Source organism: Salmo salar, chromosome ssa21, assembly GCF_905237065.1.
Source record: "Salmo salar chromosome ssa21, Ssal_v3.1, whole genome shotgun sequence".
NCBI lineage: Eukaryota > Metazoa > Chordata > Actinopteri > Salmoniformes > Salmonidae > Salmo > Salmo salar.
Window position 1 is genome coordinate 29,017,817 of NC_059462.1, and position 21,048 is coordinate 29,038,864.

Consider the following 21,048-nt stretch of genomic DNA (forward strand, 5'->3'; position numbering starts at 1 on the left):
CAAATAAGCTGTGTTGAATCACTAAAGTGCTCTATTTGAAATGGTTTGAATTGAGGAAACATAACCCCAAGGGAGAAAATATCACAACAAACAAACACCAGCTTCTTCCTTCCTCTCTTTCCTCCACTTACTGGACTCCACGTCTTTCATCCTTTTATTTTCCTCTACTTCTGCTTCCACTGTGAAAATATCCTCTCTCTGTAGTAGGAGCGTACAGGAAGCCATTTTCACTGAAAACAGTGGGACTTCCTACACACCTTCTGGTCACTACAGTGTGTTTAAGGTTAAATGGCCCAGGATTCCTTAGGGAATGAACTGTATTTTATCCTCTAAGGACTCAAACATTCTCAGGACAGACCCCAGACAGATCCTTTATACCATGGATTAAGATCGATACAGCTCAGAACACACTCACATGGTGAGGCCTCCATTCCGGCTCTAATAAATGCCTCCACATCAGCCTGCATGGTCCTCCATTCCGGCTCTGATGAATAGAGTGCCAGGCACTAACAGGCTGACATGAGACAGTGACAGGCTGTTTCATATTTAATGGTAGAGTGTGAGTGCGACTGGGAGGCTCAGTGCAGCCTTGGTGGTTGGGGCTGTCAGAGCAGGTTTGGAGTGACAGGGTTAAGACTGGAGTCAGCCATTAGAATCCTCTCTAAAGCCCCTCTATGCTGTAATGAGAAGCAGATCTCGTCAGCCCCCTACCACACTATCTACAGCAGAGTCTGGGGACTGATGGGAGAAACGGGCAGAACTGCACACTCTCTCTCTCCCTCTGTCTCTGTCACTCTCTCTCCCGCCCTATCTCCCTCTATGTCCCTGTCACTCTCTCGCTTTCTCTGTCTCTGTGCCTGTCTTTCTCTCTCTCTCTGCCTCTCTATCTAACTATCTCTCTCTCTCTCTCTCTCTCTCTTACACATGTAGCTTTGCTGATGCATATCACCACATAGTCTAAAACTACAAAACACTACATCATCCGTCATATCCCTCGTCAGTGAGTAATGGATGCACACAGTGATATTACTGTATTTACAATGTAACATAAGTTAAGCACTTGGTCATAAACAAGCCCTGAGGGAGGAATGGAGAGAACAGAGAGAAGAGAGAGGGAGGATGGATGAATGGGAGTGTTAGCACTCCTATCCCTCACTAGGAGCTCTAGGCGCACAGGGCTCAACTCCAGATGGCGGTTGGGTTGCCACATCCTGGCCGTAATCGCCCCGTAGCACTGTGTTCACCCTTGTGGACCATCGGAGGGTAAAACCACGAATGGGAACCACCTGGGATGGAGAGAAATAGCCAGAGGTAACTTTCCATCACGTGATTTTTACCCTGGCAACTCAAATCATTTGTACTCTATCATTGGAGTAAGGACCCAGCTAGCACATACCAATATGAAACCAAAAACATACATTCCCACAACTTCCAAGGAACCAAATGTGCTAGCTAGGGGACTAGATACTTCTGATTACTGTATTATAGTGCAGGTTTTATGTTCCAGCTGTATGATCCGTCCACATAGCTGGGTGTATACATTTCTTTATGTAATTTATTCTGTCAAGCTGTTTGAGTCATTCTTTGTATCCTATTAAGCTGAGTGTTGGCTCCCCCATGTATGTTTATGTCTGCTGTTGCTAAACTCTGTTTTTTCAGTTTGAATAAGGAATGTAGTCGATTCAGATCTCAAAGATTGGATGGTCTTTTTGTTGACAGTATAGACAGTCTGTTTAGATGCCTGTTTAGATGTTCATAACTCACCAGTGGCTGGTTAGTTTACCCAGGCAATGTAACACAACGTTGAGCCCTCTAGGCTGTGGTGACAAGGTACCTGTGGCTGTGAGCAAGGATTATTTTGTTTCCCTCATCTCTGTCAAGAGGTGTTTAAAAAGACTGCACATTCCAGCAGAGTCCTGAGGTGGTTCATTTTTCATTCACTGTTTGACAGCACAAAAGAGCCAAAAGTCAGCCACCTTATCTGTGAACTCTCTCGGTCTGCAGTGTGTAAAACCGGCATTCTCCGGGGCAGACGTCAGGAACGCCGGGATAGGATTACGGGATTAGTGCTGTTAGCATATAGGGAACGCTTTTGGAGCGTACACCCTGTCTTGTCCTGTTGAGAGAGTCTGCCTGTCAGCGCTCACTCACTGATCCGTAGTGGACACACTCTGAGCCCTCAGGGAACACCTGTTCAGAGTTATTACCTATTATCTACATGGACCTAATGGGCTATATATCATATGGAGTTACAGAGCATAAAGGTGTGTGTGCGTGGTTGAGTGCATGTGTGTGTGTGCCTGCATGCGTGTGTGTGGTAGGCAGAGCCTGTGGTAGTCACAGCCTGGGGTGTATTCATTACGCCGGTTCTGTTGCAAAACGTTTCATCTGTTTCAAAACGTTTTACAACAGACAACATTTTTTTGCGACAGAATCGGTGTAATGAATACACCCCGGGTGAACCCTCATTCATAGAGGTCATATTCAGATGAATGAAGCTCGAGGCAGAATCCGCTTTCTCCAGTTATTTCACTGGGATGGTAGACTGATAGATATCCCTAGAGTGGTCCCTAGGCTGGATGAGATGTTTTTAGGACAGCAGTACATAGGGGCTGTGAGTGACTGAACAAGTAAACATAGTCGACAGACTGATGGAGAAGGTGAAAGAAGGAGAGAGAGAAAGAGAGGCAGTGACTACTAAGACATTTCGAGCGAGAGGTAAACTGAGAAGAGGTAAGTATTAAGCATTTCACACCTGTATACCTCTACAACAAAGCATCTGGGTAAAGGCTGGCCTTTCCGGCATGTTTGACATTTAGTCAGTTATCAGGTTTCAGCTGCGGTCCATTCAAGGTTGCTGTGAGGGACACTCAGAGTGTGGAATGTCTTTATGACCGTGCTACCTGATAGGAACACTCTCTGCCAAACACACACACACCTGCATGAGCCTGACCCAGAACACAGAATCAAATGAATATCCTCCTACACACACTAAACAACAACATCATCATCACAGGGTTACATTTTCTTATGAAACACACACAACAACGTAACACCTACAGAAATCACATGTCTAGGATAGCACCTCCCATCTCTTCAACACACAAAAACATGGAATTATGTTGTCTCTCATCTCAGGGATGAAACAGAATGAGTGAAGTTGGAGAGGGAGAGAAGATGTGGAGAATGGGGAGGTAGAGAGGGGGTGAGGCTTTTTGTGGTGAGGTAATTGCATAGTGAGGGTGGAGACAGGGTGAGGAGTATGGGGTTTAGGAAGGGGAAAGAGAGGGTCAGTGTGAATAATGTACTTGGGGTTGGAGAGGGACCTTCTGAATGGAGATTTTCACTAAAATAGAGTACCTCTCTCTCAGCCCTCCTATTGGGTACAGGGTAAAAGGACAATGCCACACTGAAGAGGACTTAATATGAAGGGTTCTTCACTTTTTCTCTTTCTGCCTCTTTTTCTGGTTTCTGTGTCTTGCTGTCTATCCTCCATCTCTCCCTATCTCTAAATCTTTGTTTTCATTTTGTGTGAGGCCAGTCCATGATGACCCTGAGCAGTGCAACATGAGGACTGTTTACAGTGACCACCCTGTCCACTGTTGAACATAACTAAACTACGAGACCACAGATCAGAACAGCTCCTATTTAAACAGTGTATAAGTGAACTCAAACAGAAATAATGTCTTAAGCCAGTTGAGAAATAAACAGTTACCTGGACTCAGACACCACGCTCTATTTCTCTTTGTCTGTCTCCTATTCTGTCTCTGTCTCTGATTGTCTCTCTCAATCTTTCTCTCTCTCTCTCGCTCTCGCTCTCGGCTCTCTCTCTCACTCTCACTCACTCTCTCTCTCTCTCTCACTCTCGTGCTCTCTCTCTCACTCTTTCTCTCTCTTTCTCTCTCGCTCTCGCACTCTCTCTCTCTCTCTCACTCTCGCTCTCGCTCTCACACACACTCAGTTATGATTACAGAAAGAGCAGCTTTGGTTTCCCAGGATACATCATTAAATACGTATTACAGTAATCTAGCCCCCCCACAGGACTCATAACAGTCACCTTCTGAACTAGATTAAAGACTGGTAAATAAACCTTACAGGAACACGTCTACAACTGTTCATTCTGTGTTCAACCTTTAACCAATAATCAGTGACAAATTAGTATGGCTTTTGTCTTCTAAAGGAGAAAAGGAACTCGCTGTGTCCCTGATTGCTGTTTGTGTATGGTAGGCCTACCCTTCTAATATCAGAGGCCGGTTTAGTCCATTAGACTTTAGGTATTAATACACCTGTTGCTTGGAATGTTTTGAATACACAGTACTGTGGGAATTGTTGTTTTAGCTCTGCAGCTGCACGCACAGACACGGATGCGCACACACACACACACACACACACACACACACACACACACACACACACACACACACACACACACACACACACACACACACACACACACACACACACACACACACACACACAGACGTTTGCAGATACACACACAAACATCCAGCCTGGCAGCCGGGGTCTCAGAGGAACCACTTCGTCCGCCGGTCTCTCTCTCTCTCTCTCTCTCTCTCTCTCTCTCTCTCTCTCTCTCTCTCTCTCTCTCTGTGTGTGTGTGATGGTTACTGTAGAACAGAGGTTGGCAGCGGTTTAAGGACCACAGATGCTTATCTAATACACTTCCTATATCCCCCCCTTGATACCGAGGACAATGGATATGCGTGAGTACTGGGGACTCCCTTTCAACCCGCACAGAAACAATACTACTGCATCCACTCTATTGGTCCTTTATGAGGTCAGAGTACTCCCTGATTAGAGATCAGTGGCCATGTGACGTAATAGTCATATTTCAGAGGAGAGATCATTGAATAGAGGGCGTATTATCATAATGAATGTTGTTGTTGTAGCTTTTACTATTTATTGGTATCATTAGTCTAATCATGTACTGAGAGTAACTGCAATCTGTGACTAATTGTATCGTTATGAGAGCGTGTGTTAAATATCTAGGTCTGCTTGGTTTATTGATGATGTGGAAGATAGTATTCCTTTGTACTTTGTTTCATAGACTTATATAATAAGCTTTGTTTACAGACATTTATCTTCTCAGCCTGTTTGTGAAATCATGACAGAAGTTCATATTTGATCAGATGGTCAATATAGATATATCTATATCTGACAGTCTTATTTGTCTAATGAACGATGGCATCATTTCAAGACACAGTTCCCTTCACAGTCAATGCCTCAAACTGGGCTATTACAATGGACTGGGGCCTAAATGCTTTGTGATTGGTTGTTTAGACAGATAGCCCAGCTGTATAGGGGACAGAGAAGCAGGTGAGCACTCAGTCAACACACATTCGGCTCCCACAATGCTTTGTGCCGGTTCCAAGAGGATATGCTGGTGCTCAGAATGAGACTGAATGCTGGGGAACAACAATATAAATGACAACAAAAAAAGAACACTGCACCTGACTTTATAAATACTGTATTATTTATACTGAACAAAAATATAAATGCAATATGCAACAATTTCAAAGATTTTACTGAGTTACAGTTCATATAAGGAAATTAGTCAATTGAAATAAATTCATAAGGCACTAATCTATGGATTTCACATGACTGGGAATGCAGATATGCATCTGTTGGTCACCAATACTTTAAAAGAAAAGGTAGGGGCGTGGATCAGAAAACCAGTCAGCCAACGCACAACCACCAAACGCACAACCACCAATTGTCTCATGCAGCGCGACACATCTCATTCGCATAGACTTGATCAGGTTGTTGATTGTGGCCTGTGGAATGTTGTCCTACTCCTCTTCAATGGCTGTGCGAAGTTGTTGGATATTGGCGGGAACTGGAACACACTGTCATACACGTCGATCCAGAGCATCTCAAACATGTTCGAGGGGTGACATGTCTGGTTAGCATGCAGGCCATGGAAGAACTGTGACATTTTCATCTTCCAGGAATTGTGTACAGATCCTTACGACATGGTGCCGTGCATTATCATGCTGAAACATGAGGTGATGGCGGTGGATGAATGGCACGACAATGGACCTCAGGATCTCGTCATGTTATGTCTGCGCTTTCAAATTCCCATCAATAAAAGGCAATTGTGTTCATTGTCCGTAGCTTATGCCTGCCCATACCATAACCCCACCGCCACCATGGGGCACTCTGTTCACATTGTTAATATCAGCAAACCACTCGCCCACACAACGTCATACGTGTGGTCTGTGGTTATGAGGCCGGTTGGACGTACTGCAAAATTCTCTAAAATGAGGTTGGAGTAATTAAAACTCGTTTTTCAACCACTCCACAAATTTCTTGTTAACAAACTATAGTTTTGGCAAGTTGGTTAGGACATCTACTTGGTGCATGACACAAGTAATTTTTCCAACAATTGTTTACAGACAAATTATTTCACTTATAATTCACTGTATCACAATTCCAGTGGGTCAGAAGTTTACATACACTAAGTTGACTGTGCCGTTAAACAGCTTGGAAAATTCCAGAAAATTATGTAATGGCTTTAGAAGCTTCTGATAGGCTAACTGACATAGTTTAAGTCAATTGGAGGTGTACCTGTGGATGTATTTCAAGGCCTACCTTAAAACTCAGTGCCTCTTTGCTTGACATCATGGGAAAATCAAAAGAAATCAGCCAAGACCTCAGAAAAAAATTGTAGACCTTCACAAGTCTGGTTTATCCTTGGGAGCAATTTCCAAACGCCTGAAGGTACCACATTAATCTGTACAAACAATAGTACGCAAGTATAAACACCATGGAACCACGCAGCCGTCATACCGCTCAGGAAGTCTGTCTCCTAGAGATGAACGTACTTTGGTGTGAAAAGTGCAAATCAATCCCCGAACAACAGCAAAGGACCTTGTGAAGATGCTGGAGGGAACAGGTACAAAAGTATATTTATCCACAGTAAAACGAGTCCTATATCGACATAACCTGAAAGGCCATTCAGCAAGGAAGAAGCCACTGCTCCAAAACCACCATAAAAAAGTCAGACTACGGTTTGCAACTGCACATGGGGATAATGATCGTACTTTTTGGAGAAATGTCCTCTGGTCTGATGAAACAAAAATAGAACTGTTTGGCCATAATGACCATCGTTATGTTTGGAGGAAAAAGGGGGAGGCTTGCAAGCTGAAGAACACCATCCCAACCGTGAAGCACGGGGTGGCAGCATCATGTTGTGGGGGTGCTTTGCTGCAGGAGGGACTGGTGCACTTCACAAAATAGATGGCATCGTGAGGAAGAAAAATGATGTGGATATATTGAAGCAACATCTCAAGACATCAGTCAGGAAGTTAAAGCTTGGTTGCAAATGGGTCTTCAAAATGGACAATGACCCCAAGCATACTTCCAAAGTTGTGGCAAAATGGCTTAAGGACAACAAAGTCAAGGTATTGGAGTGGTCATCACAAAGCCCTGAACTCAATCCTATAGAAAATTTGTGGGCAGAACTGAAAAAGTGTGTGCGAGCAAGGAGGCCTACAAACCTGACTCAGTTACACCAGCTCTGTCACGAGGAATGGGCCAAAATTCACCGAACTTATTGTGGGAAGCTTGTGAGAGGCTACCTGAAACAAGTTAAACAATTTAAAGGCAATGCTACCAAATACTAATTGAGTGTATGTAAACTTCTGACTCACTGGGAATGTGATGAAAGAAATAAAAGCTGAAATAAATCATTCTCTCTACTATTATTCTGACATTTTACATTCTTAAAATAAAGTGGTGATCCTAACTGACTTAAGACAGGGCATTTTTACTAGGATTAAATGTCAGGAATTGTGAAAAACTGAGTTTAAATGTATGTAAATTTCTGACTTAAACTGTATGTGCACAATAGTAGCTTATTGATTTCTATCATAGAGCTATCTCAGGTAATAACTGTCTACTAAGTCAATCTTTATCATCTCTCTTTGGCAGTCTGCACACAATAGATTTACATTTACATTTTAGTCATTTAGCAGACGCTCTTATCCAGAGCGACTTACAGTAGTGAATACATACATTTCATACATTTTTTAAAATTTTCTGTGCAGATCCACCTGCTTGCATGAAGCACAAACGTGTTTCGACTATTGGGCAATTGTTTGTGGGACAAAGTGAAAATCAGACGCCTTTGTTTTGCTCTTGGCAGAAACTTCAATGAATGTGTTTTGGGACCTGCCTTGGGAGGCGTATCACTACGCAGTAGGTTAGGCCTATATTAACAAGTGCAGTGGGAGGCACGAGGCCAGGTTCACTATCGCTGGGAGGAGAGAGACACTGGGTACTCACCCACTCATTCGAATCAGATAGCGGAGAGCTCACAACCACCACCTCTCCCTATCTTGGATAAAGCATAACTGGACACCCCTTCGCCCAGGAGAAGCGGTGCAATTTCATCGAAGAGCTCACGCTAAAGCATTTTTTCTCAATTACAAGTAAGACATTTTATTTTACATTCATTTTAGTTTCTAGGTAAACCAGTTGACAGGAGCATCTCCATAACAAGAGGTTGCGGGCCAAACAACTGCACTCCTAACATTTCGGTTTCGTGGACAGCCGATAGCCAATTTTACGTTTCAGTTAATGGTGCATTGTTGCGTGTTGAGTTTTGGCTAAAACATTGTCCTGATGTGACTACTGGCCTCTGATGTCCTCAAGTCGTTCCATCCATAGAAAGGGCCATCGGCTTTCGCAGCGGGACGCGCGGATTAGTAGTGCCTGTTCAATAAACGCGGCCAGGTTACACACGGAGGCTCCTGGCATTTGATAAGGAATGTGGTTTCTTTTCAGGGCAGATTTAAACATGGTTTACGGAATTGAATGTGTTCTCAGATAGGCTACAAGAGCGTCACGTCGGATTATTTCAGTGCTCTCTCGCGCGTAATGGCAATGTACGGATATAAAGAACAACTCGGTATTGTAACTCTACATAAGTGTGTGTTTCTCATTTATGTAAATTCATCCGTTCCCTAGCATATACATATTTTCTCATACAATTGAAATATATTTTAAATATAAGCATTGTGACGCATGGATAATGTAATACCATAGAAAAGTGCAAATAAATGCGCTTGGGTACGAAGGTTCCCCATATTCAAATATGTAACCAAAACGAAAAAGTTCATCTTCCTCATCTCATATAGGGTCTGACAGATATAGGGACGTTTGTGGGCCCTCCCTTGACCCCTCTCCATTGAGTCATTTTCTTTTGCAAGACAAAAGCCTAAACCAACCTGCAGCATTCTCTGGTTTTGGATTATCACATGAAAACATTGCTCCCTATTTGTCCAGTATTGGAATGCATGCATCATCTTCCCTGCATGCTGCTTGGCTAATGTGTAACCAGATAGGGAATCACCAGGGATCATAAAATACAGATGTAGGATCTTAATTGGATAACTATTTTGTTGCTGAGAATTTTCCTGCTCTGCAGGAAATGCAAATGTGTAGTGTATTTGAGGTCTAAAAAGGCTTCTAAAGTTTGTAATTTCCACATTGAAATTTCAGACTTGATTTTCCCTTACGAAAAATGTATCAACCCCAACAAAATTACCAATGAATTATAATACACATAATAATTCACATTTCCTGTTACTGCAGGATTATTTTCCTGCTGTAGCAAAGTGGCTCAAATTATGATCCTACATCTATACCGCATCCCTCACGGTATAATATAATACATTTACATTTTAGTCATTTAGCAGATGCTTTTATCCAGAGCGACTTACAGTTAGTACATTCATCTTAAACTAGGTGGGACAACCACATTCACAGTCATAGTATACATTTTTCCATAGTAAATCAGCGAAGTCCGAGCTAGTAAGGGGGAACATATAATGCTCATGTTCATACAGGCTCTCATGTTCTATGTTGCAACCAGCTCGGCCTTATTGGGTATTTGGAGTATGGTGAAACTAAAGGTTTGTGATCTGAGTATTCCCCAGTTACTTGTAATGAGAGTTTGAGGGGCAGATAATGTGAGGAGAGAGAGGGAGATGAGGAGAGAGAGAGAGACAGACAGAAAGGGGGAGAGGGAGTGCTTATCAGTGCAGTGTTCTGCTGCTGTGTGTGTGTGTGTGGGTGTGTGTGTGTTATCAGATGGGCTGAGTGTGAAGGGGATAATGGATCAGAGAGATGTGACGTGAGCTGGCACCTCAGGTGTTTCTGTTTACCATATAATAGAGGTGAATTATAGGGACACTTATGTATGAGGGCCTGAGTTATACTACACCATCCCTCTAAAACAGAAAATTAAAATTCTACTGTAGTAAAGGGCAAGTGGTTGTGTGCCAGGGGTGAAGGGCCAAATAAAAATGAAAAGAGCAATCAATTGAATAGCTCCTTGATCACTGATAGAATCAGCTGAAACTAGAGGCAGTCATAACACACACACGCCAATGGGCCACTGCTACAGACATGTGCAACAACACATTCAGCCAGATAGGCCCTCCCTTCTCCACTGTCAACATGGTCTCCTGTGGAATCACAGACAGTTTGGCATGGGCCATGCGGTCACACACTCTCACTGAGCTCACACGCACAGCTGCTCTAAGCAGTCACGTTTCGATGCACTTTAACCTGCTGTATCGCCCAGCGGTCGCAGACCTGTCTTTGACCGTGTCTGGACCGTTTCTAGTTAAACCCCTCGGTAACCCCGCTCTGATGTCTCACAGTCTGTGGACATGCATGTCAATCATAAGGAACAGGAGGATTAAATCACTGATGGCTCATGTCTGACCTTTCACCTTTAACCCCTCACCTCTCACTCGTCATGTTGTGTCTGTCATGGGAAGAGAGACATCAAGCTAGAGCGTAAAATGACCAATCAGACATACTGTACAGAGAGGTCAGAGGTTGTGTTGTGACCCTGGTATACATAAAACAGAGAGCAGTGTGTGTCCATATGTGTACATGATGTGCATGCATGAGTGTGTAGGATCCCTTTGCGTGTGTTTGTATAATGTATATGATTAGCCTCAGATGTTTTCAGATGATGTTGTGGTTATAACAAATCTGTCTTCTCTCTCCTTCCCTCGCTTTATTTCTGGAGGAGCAGTGGCACACGGGAAAATATTTCCTTGCATGCACATCAATGGAAAACATGTTTTTAAAGCGACATCAGGTTTACCATTACGACTGACACTGGATCCAGATCCTATTGCCTCACATTTGATCTGTTTTGGGACTAAACATACTGTAGCTGGTGCTGCCCTCTGACTGGACATAAAAAGATACAGAGTTTTCAGTCATTCCTCAATCATCCCAAAACAACAGTCTTTATGAACTCATAAAGCAGTTTTTTAAGTGTTAACTACATTTAGATTATTTGGAATCAGGTGGCATATCATAAAAAGCTTTTTTTTTTTGTACATTTCATTTGGATGCTTATTGGATCTCATAACATACCATAGAATACAGTGCTCTCTGTAGAAGTAAATGCCATAGAATGCAGTGCTCTGTGTATAACTTAATACCATAGAATGCAGTGCTCTCTGTAGAAGTAAATACCATAGAATGCAGTGCTCTGTGTAGAAGTAAATAGATTTTCTGATCTTACTCTGCCCCAGAAATAGACTGATTGGTTGAGGTCTCATTAATGAAAAGCCAAGGGAACTCAGGGCAGCACTCACTAAATATAATTCAAACATTTACTGTGACATGTTGTATGTATGTTGATGCCTGGTTCCAAACAGACAGATTGAGAGACATCCCAGCTAGCACATTGTTTCCTCTGAAGTTGTGGGAAAGCACGTTTTTGGTTTCCCATTAGTTCTGGGAACGAAGCCATACGTTTCCTGACCGTTAAAACATAAAGATTTTTAAACGGAAGAGAACGGAAGAGAAAATGTAGCCTTTTCTGGGAACATGCATTTTAACGTTGCAGTGGGGTTCTGAGAACATTTTACTATGGCTCCCTGAAGGTTTTCCTAGGAGGTTTTATTAACGTTCGGATAACGGAAATTATAGGTTTTTTTAAGTTTATTAAATAACATTCTCTAAATGTTTTGAATGAAATGTTAAGGTTATTTGGAGGTTTTTGAATAACTAAATTAACTTTCACTAAATATTTCAATATTACTGATAGCTTAGGTTAACTGTTTTGAACTCCAAGCACACACAGTACACATGGACATTCATTTGCTTAGGCATTAATCATGCAAACACATTTTTTTATTGTGGAACGTCGTCAGCGAGATTCAAACCTATGATCTCAAATCAAATCACATTTTATTGGTCACATACACATATTTAGCAGATGTTATTGCGGGTGTAGCGAAATGCTTGTGTTCCTAGCTCCAACAATGCAGTAATATCTAACAATTCACAACAATACAGACAAATCTAAAAGTAAAATAATGGAATTAAGAAATATATAAATATTGGGACGAGCAATGACGGAGTGGCATTGACTAAAATACATTAGAATCGAATACAGTATACACATATGAAATGAGGAAAGCATTATGTAAGCATTATTAAAGTGATTAGTGTTCCATTATTAAAGTGACCAGTGATTACATCTTCTGTTCTTTATCCATGAAATTAGTCCACTGCGCCACTAGGATGGAGCTAGCATGCCATGTTTTTTAACTCTCACGAAGCTGGTCATTTTAGTCTATTCAAACAGACCCCATTTCAAAAGAAACAAGCACTCATTAAGATCAGGTGTGGTCAATTAGTGGGCACGGCCAGGATAGAGGGAGTTTTGTTGATGTGTATATATATGTTTTTAAATGTTACTAATGTTTCTTGTGGCTTTTTTGGAAAGGTTTCTTAATATTCTGAGAACATGACTTGACCGTGAGGAAACCTGTGGAAAACATTTTGCTGAAGTGCTGAAATTCCCACAGAAAAACGTTGTTTCTTAACATTTTCTGAATGTTCTGAGAACTTTACTTTAATTAGAACCATGAGGAAACCTGTAGAAAACATTCCCACAGAAAATGTTTTTTTTATCGTTATTGGAACAATTTGAGAGCATTAATTTAAATAGAACCGTGAGGAAGCCTGTAGGAAACGTTATGCAGATGTACGGAAATTCCAACCTAAGAAACACATAGTTCTCAGAATGTTATGTGCTCCCTGGGTATCAATCCTGCACCGTTCCCAGAATGTTGTGGGAAGGTCGTATGCAAAAAAAACATAGGACAACCACGCTCTAAGAAACATACGGTTCCCAGAACGTTATGTGCTAACTGGGATGTTCAGTGGCTTCAGAGTATTCACACCCCAATTCACACAACATTTTGGTGTATTACAACTTTAATTTAAAATGGATTAAATTAAGATTTTGTGGCACAGGCCTACACACAATACCCCATAATATCAAAGTTATTTTTTACAAATTAATAAAAAATGAAAAGCCTTAATGTCTTGAGTCAATAAGTATTCAACCCCTATGTTGTGGCAAGCCTAAATAAGTTCAGGAGTAAAAATTAGCTTAACAAGTCACGTAATAAGTTGCATGGACTCACTCTGTTTTTAATAATAGCATTGCACACGATTTTTGAATGACTGTCTACCTCTGCTCAATATCCCACAAATACAATTATCTCAATCAGTCCCTCAATCAAGCAGTTTATTTCAAGCACAAATTCAAATACAAGGACCAGGGAGGTTTTCCAATGCCTCGCAAAGAAGGACACCTATGGGTAAAAAACAAAAAGCAGACATTGAATATCACTTTGAGCATGGTGAAGTTATTAATTACACTTTGGATGGTGTATCAATACTCGCAGTCACTACAAAGATACAGGCGTCCTTCCTAACTCAGTTGCGGGAGAAGAAGGAAACTACTCAGGGATTTCACCATGAGGTCAATGGTGACTTTTTAAAACAATTAGAGTTTAATGGCTGTGATAGGTGAAAACTGAGAATGGATCAACAACATTGTAGTTACTCAACAATACTTACCTAAATAACAGAATGGAAACATTTTTGTTGTTTGCAAGAATGCACCATAGTAAAACTGCAAAACATGTGGCAAATAAATGTACCTTATGTCCTGATAACAAAGTGTTATGTTTGGGGCAAATCCAACACAACACATCACTGAGTATCACTTTTCATATTTTCAAGCATGCTGGTGGCTGCATCATGTTATGGGTATGCTTGTTATCGGCAAAGACAAGGTTTATTTTGGGGCGGACGGGATAAAAAGAAACGGAATAGAGCTAAGCACAGGCAAAATCCTAGAGAAAAACCTTGTTCAGTCGGCTTTTCAACAGACACTGGGAGACAAATTCACCTTTCAGCAGGACAATAACCGAAAACACAAGGACAAATATACTGTATACTGGAGTGGTTACCAAGACGTTATTGAATGTTCTTGAGTGTCCTAGTTACAGTTTTGTCTTAAATCGGCTTGCAAATCTATGGTAAGACTTAAATGGCTGTCTAGCAATAATCAACAAGCAACTTGACAGAGCTTGAAGAATTTTTTAAAGAATAATGTGCAAATATTCTACAATCCACGTGTTCAAAGCTCTTAGAGACTTACACAGAAAGACTCACAGCTGTAATAGCTGCCAAAGGTGATTGTAACATATATTGCCTCTGGGGTGTGAATACTTACAGTATGAGTCAAAAGTTTGGACACACCTACACATTCAAGGGTTTTTCTTTATTTTTACTATTTTCTACATGGTAGAATAATAGTGAAGACATCAAAACTGTGAAATGACACACATGGAATCATGTAATAACCAAAAAAGTGTTAAACAAATCAAAATATATTCTATATTTGAGATTCTTCAAAGTATCCACCCTTTACCGTGATGACAGCTTTGCACACTCTTGGCACACTCTTGGCATTCTCTCAAGCAGATTCACCTGGAATGCTTTCCTACAGTCTTGAATTAGTTCCCACATATGCTGAGCACTTGTTGGCTGCTTTTCCTTCACTCTGCAGTACGACTCATCCCAGACCATCTCAATTTGGTTGAGGTCAGGTGATTGTGGAGGCCAGGCCATCTGATGCAGCACTCCATCACTCTCCTTTTTGGTCAAATAGCCCTTACACAGCCTGGAGGTGAGTTGGGTCATTGTCCGGTTGAAAAAGAAATGATAGTCCCACTAAGTGCAAACCAGATGGGATGTCGTATTGCTACAGAATGCTGTGGTAGCCATGCTGGTTAAGTGTTCCTTGAATTCTAAATAAATCAGTGTCACCAACAATGCACCCCCCACACCATCACACCTCCTCCATGCTTCATGGTGGGAACCACACATGCAGAGATCATCGGTTCACTTACTCTACGTCTCACAAAGACACGGCGGTTGGAACCAAAAATCTCAAAAGGACAGATTGCTCATGTTTCTTGGCCCAAGCAAGTCTCTTTTTCTTATTGGTGTCCTTTAGCAGTAGTTTCTTTGCAGCAATTCGACCATGAAGACCTGATTCCCGCAGTCTCATCTGAACAGTTGATGTTGAGATGTCTGTTACTTGAACTCTGTGAAGCATTTATTTGGGCTGACATTTCTGGGGCTGGTAACTCTAATGAACTTATCCTCTGCAGCAGAGGTAACTGTTGCGGTCGTCATGAGAGCCAATTTCATCATAGCGCTTGATGGTTTTGCGACTGCACTTGAAGAAACTTTCAAAGTTCTTGAAATGTTCTGCATTAACTGACCTTCATTTCTTAAAGTAATGATGGACTGTCATTTCTCTTTGCTTATTTGAGCTGTTCTTGCCATGATATGGACTTTGTCTTTTACCAAATAAGGCTTTCTTCTGTATGTAAGAAAAAGCAGCCAAAAAGGGCTCAGCATATGTGGGAACTCCTTCAAGACTGTTGGAAAAGCATTCCAGGTGAATCTGGTTGAGAGAATGCCAAGAGTGTGCAAAGGGTGGCTACTTTGAAGAATTTCAAATATAAAATATATGTTGATTTGTTTAACACTTCTTTGGTTACTACATGATTCCATATGTTTTATTTCACAGTTTTGATGTCTTCACTATTATTCTACAATGTAGAAAAAACCCTTGAATGAGTAGGTGTGTCCAAACTTTTGACTGGTCTCTATGTAAGTTAGATATTTCTGTATATTATTTTCAATGCATTTGCAAATATTTCTAAAAACATGTTTTTGATTTTTCATTTTGGGGTTTTGTGTGTGTGTGTGTGTGTGGATGGGTGAGAGAAAAAAATCTATTTAATCCATTTTGAATTCAGGCTGTAACACAACAAAATGTGGAACAAGTCAAGGGCTATGAATACTTTCTGACGGCATTTTATGTTGATATTTAGTTCCAAGCAGACCAAGTGATATCAGGAATGATGGGCTGCTGCCTTCTTGTCTCTACAGATCCCAGGTCCGTGAGGTGTGTGTGATCGTTCCCAGCAGAAGGATGAGCAGCTTTGATTTGGTTGAGCTGCTGGACACTTGGGAGGACCTGAACCTCACGGGCCTCCTGGAGAACGGGACGCGTGTGGAGATGGTCGGGTGTCCAACAGCGTTTGACCGCAGCGCCCTGCTCCACTCCATGTGCATCCTTTACATCTTCATCTTCGTGGTCGGTTTGGCCGCCAACGGCCTCGTCCTCTGGGTCAATGTCCGCTCCCAGCGCACCACCTCCAGCTCCTCCCCTCGCCATGAGACCCACCTCTACATCGCCCACCTGGCGGCGGCTGACCTGTGCGTGTGCGTCACGCTGCCTGTGTGGGTGAGTTCCCTGGCGCAGCATGGCCACTGGCCCTTCGGCGAGGTGGCGTGTAAGCTCACCCACCTGCTCTTCTCTGTTAACCTCTTCAGCTCCATCTTCTTCCTGGCCTGTATGAGTGTCGACCGCTACCTGAGCGTGACACGGCCCGCCGACAGTGAGAATGGGGGCCGACGCCGGAAGCTGATTCGCCGCAGCGTGTGCGTAGGGGTGTGGCTCCTGGCTCTGGTGGCCTCCCTGCCCGATACCTACTTCCTGCAGGCGGTGAGGTCATCACACGGGGAGGTAGTGCTGTGCAGGCCGGTGTACCCAGAGGAACACTCCAGGGAGTGGATGGTGGGAGTTCAGCTGAGCTTCATCCTGCTTGGTTTCGTTCTACCCTTCCCTGTCATCGCTCTGGCCTATGCCCTCCTGGCCCAAGCCCTCTCCTCCTCCTCCTGTTCCTCCTCGGCGGTGGAGCAGGATCGCCGTGTGAGTCGCAGGGTGATCCTGGCCTATACCGTGGTATTCCTGGGCTGCTGGGGGCCCTACCACGGAGTGCTCCTGGCCGATGCCCTCTCCCTGCTGGGCCTGGTTCCTCTGAGCTGTGGGCTGGAGAACGCCCTCTACGTGGCCCTGCACCTCACCCAGTGTCTGTCCCTGCTCCACTGCTGCTTCAACCCCATCCTCTACAACTTCATCAACAGGAACTATCGCTATGACCTGATGAAGGCCTTTATCTTTAAGTACTCAACACGTACAGGCCTGACCAGGCTCATAGAGCAGCCCCACGTCTCTGAGACAGAGTACTCTGCCGTCGCCATGGAGAACCCACCACAGATCTGAGACTGAACTCTAGAGCACACCCTGGAACTTCAGAACACACCACAGAACTCTAGAACATAGTCTGTCCACCTGACCCAAAATGATTGAAATGACCTAAAATGCAGTAACCCATGATAACCTATATAGGCTAAATTTGGGCCCTCACATCAGAACAAAATGAAATATGTGTCTTAACAACTAGAGCATAACAAATAACCTTGCCCAAAGCCTAGGCTGTACACAAACTTCATCACTGCCACAAGTATGTGTGCCCTCATCTGAAGCAAACCAAACATTATTTATAATCCAACATTCCCCTCACAGAAGCTACCTGGGTATTTCTCCTGCTACCGTGCATTCCTAATAAGGATGGTGTGAGGGACTGCAGTTGCAGGCCATTATCAACTCAAACTAATGATGTCTGGAGAAAAGCACTTATATTGAGTGGAAGAGTAGATTTTCTGTCTGACAAACAGACTGTTCTAAAGTGCTTCTGAAGTAGTGCCATTGTAGTCATGGCGACACAGACACACTCTCTCTCTCAATCTCTCTCTCTACTTCAAGACATACCAATCCCAGTTTGTCTGTCTGAAGAGTCCTATATAACTGCTAGAGGTGTGTGTATGTGCGTGAGTGCGTGTGTGTGTGTGTGTGCTTGTGTGACACCTCAAAATCCACTTTGTAAATAGTTAGAAGGGCATTGAAATACATATATTATAATTGTTAGATTGTTATTATTCAACTTTCTATATACTGTATTTTTGTACATATTATAAAATACTTTCACATTTGGCATTGTTTATGTACAGATGTAGGATCTTAATCACCACATATTAATTTACATAGATTTATTGAAAACCACTAACACATGCTTATGAGACCCACCGCCTCGATTTGGTCTTATGTAACAACATTTTAAATTGTGTTTTTTTACATTGGATAAAATGGTATACTATACACTGCAGTTGAGAAAAAAATGGGGAAGTAATTCTGCTTTGAAAGTTGATAAACTTGTAACCCCACTTTTGAGAAAATGGCCCTTGAATGGTTTGGTACACCTATTGGAGAGCTCTTCTTTGTCTACTCATATTCAGAAGCCTTAGCTCTACCCATCTCTTTAAGGATTCACATGTGAGGCCATGTGCTAAACAGAGTGAGTTAGGTAGTGTAGTAAACAACCAAAGATTTCAAGACTAAAAGTGGTTTAAGTAGTAGCCTAAAAGAAGGAAAAACTCCAGGTAAAAATACACTTTATCTAGTCCTTGGCCTATATCCTAACCTAACTTTGAAAGTGTCCAGATAATGATATTTTATAATTATAAGTTGATGATTACCCAGACATTTGTCTAAATTAAGGGTCATGTGAAATAAATGCTATAAACACCCCCCAGACACTTCTAACTAAGTGGATGGGTCACTACTGTCTGTTCATGAAATCACCCCCAGACACGCCTAACTAAGTGGATGGGTCACTACTGTCTGTTCATGAAATCACCCCCAGACACACCTAACTAAGTGGATGGGTCACTACTGTCTGTTCATGAAATCACCCCCAGACACACCTGGCTAACTTGATCGGTCATGATATAATTCTCTTGCGAAGTGAGAATGCTAGTTAATTAGCTAAACAATAAACCATAATCCCACCCATAGCTACAGTACAAACGGATTGTCATAGCAAGCCACCATAGATGAAATGCATGGATGAACGCTTCACGGCAGCTTGTCTTTTCCGTTTGGTTTGTAGTTAACTACAGCTTATTTTTCCCGTTGTTGTGTCAAGTCACTCCAGTTCACACTGACCGTGTGCAGAAAGTAGTCCATCACAACTTTTTTCCACAGATCTTAGTCGATAGCTCCTGATAAATTCTGGGCAGCAATGTTGTTGAGAGCAGTAGCAGCACTTTCATGTTATAGACAGAAGCATGCTACATGGCAGACCAATCCCAACTAATTTCTCTGCATGTCCAGCCTATTCATTATCTCAGCCAATCATCGCTAGCGGGAAGGTTCCTGTCTTCTTCCGTAGCTAAAACAACTAGGCTTGTAATTTAACCATTTTATTTGTATTTACAGATGGCATACACATTTGTTATTAAGGCACATGAAAGTTCACACAAAAAAACGCATTTTGATAAAAATAAAAATAAACTTTCAAATACCTCTTATGTGAAGTAGTGATGTATGACATACGCCTAGCTTCTTGAAATGGGTCATATACTGTATGAACAGTATCGCACTCTACATGTCTAGCTAATAGTCTAACCACCGACCAAGCACTATGGACTAAACATTCAAATCCTGTTACTGCGGGATTATTTTGCTATGACAAACTGGTCAATTTAAGATCCTACATCTGTAGTTTTGTTTGTTAATCGTAGTTCATATGTTGTGGATTCAGAAGTTGTGTTCATGAAGTTGCCTCATTGTAAATGAGAGTCACTGACTCTGAGACACGAGTCCAGCTATTATAGTGAAAACAGTGTGACTCACACAGTTTCTAACCAAATTATGCTATTTCTGTCTGTCTGTGGTAACAAGCATGTTTTGTTTGATCCGTTGCCATGAAGTTATAGTGTCATCTGATTGGATACATATGTATCCTGTTACATTGTGAGAATTCCAATCCTAGCAGTCATTATTAAAAGAGAAAGCAAAGGACACCAACATGTGTCTACAAGAAGAGGCATTCCATTGATATTTTGTATGTTATGGATTTTGTTACTTATTAAATACCAAAAATGAATCTCGTGTCTGAAGTTCTTTTGCTTTGTGTTATTACTTTAATCAGAGCCTTTTAATTAAAGTAACAAGTAGTGAAACGTAACCTGGGTTTACTGCATCACTGGACACCTTTATGTATGGCAGCTCTGACTGGAGTGCATTAGCACGGCCACATTCAACCAGACACATTTTCAACTGTATAACTTTATGTGGCCAATAAGTGGACTAAGTCATTTATAACGTTTAATTATATCCTGTATCCTAGCCGTAACGGTTCAGTTATGAAGCACGGCTGCAACATACGCAGTGCTTTTACAATGCTTATCATGACACGTAGGACACATGTTTTACAATTAAAGTCACAATGCAGAACAATGTATGTTTTATTCAGACATTAAATGAGAAAGATTTCAGGAATAGAGATGTAGACCCAGGTTAATATATCAGACAAACCAGGTTAATATATCAGACAAACCAGGTTAATATATCCAGATATGCGCTCACTCAGTCAGGAGGACAGGCAGACACATATGCATATATAAACACGGGCTTCACACAGTGGGCACGGTCCTCTGCACCTCATGAAATGTCATAGTCTTTCTTACCAGACTGAGCAATGGGGAAATTATGATGACAGTCAAAACATTTACTCCGGCTCTAGAGTCTAGATTCAGTGATACCTCTATGGTTTAAATAGCACATCAGCATTAGTTCAGAACAGACAAGAGTCTCCATGTGGTTCTACAGCATGTGTTCAGACTTTCATTTGGTTCTCTTAGAGTGGTTCTGATACACACTGATTGGGCTGAACTGCAGTATCTCACAGTAACACACACTCC

General features: G+C 42.0%; 1 protein-coding gene across 1 annotated transcript; it reads left to right on the top strand.

Moving 5' to 3' along the window:
- Positions 1–8,250: 8,250 nt before the first annotated feature.
- On the top strand, positions 8,251–20,231 carry LOC106582103 (atypical chemokine receptor 3). The gene is made up of 2 exons (XM_014164847.2): positions 8,251–8,453; positions 16,327–20,231. The coding sequence occupies exon 2, from the start codon at positions 16,370–16,372 to the stop codon at positions 17,504–17,506; it is 1,137 nt and encodes a 378-aa protein (XP_014020322.2). The 5' UTR covers positions 8,251–8,453; positions 16,327–16,369; the 3' UTR covers positions 17,507–20,231.
- The last annotated feature ends 817 nt before the right edge of the window (positions 20,232–21,048 follow it).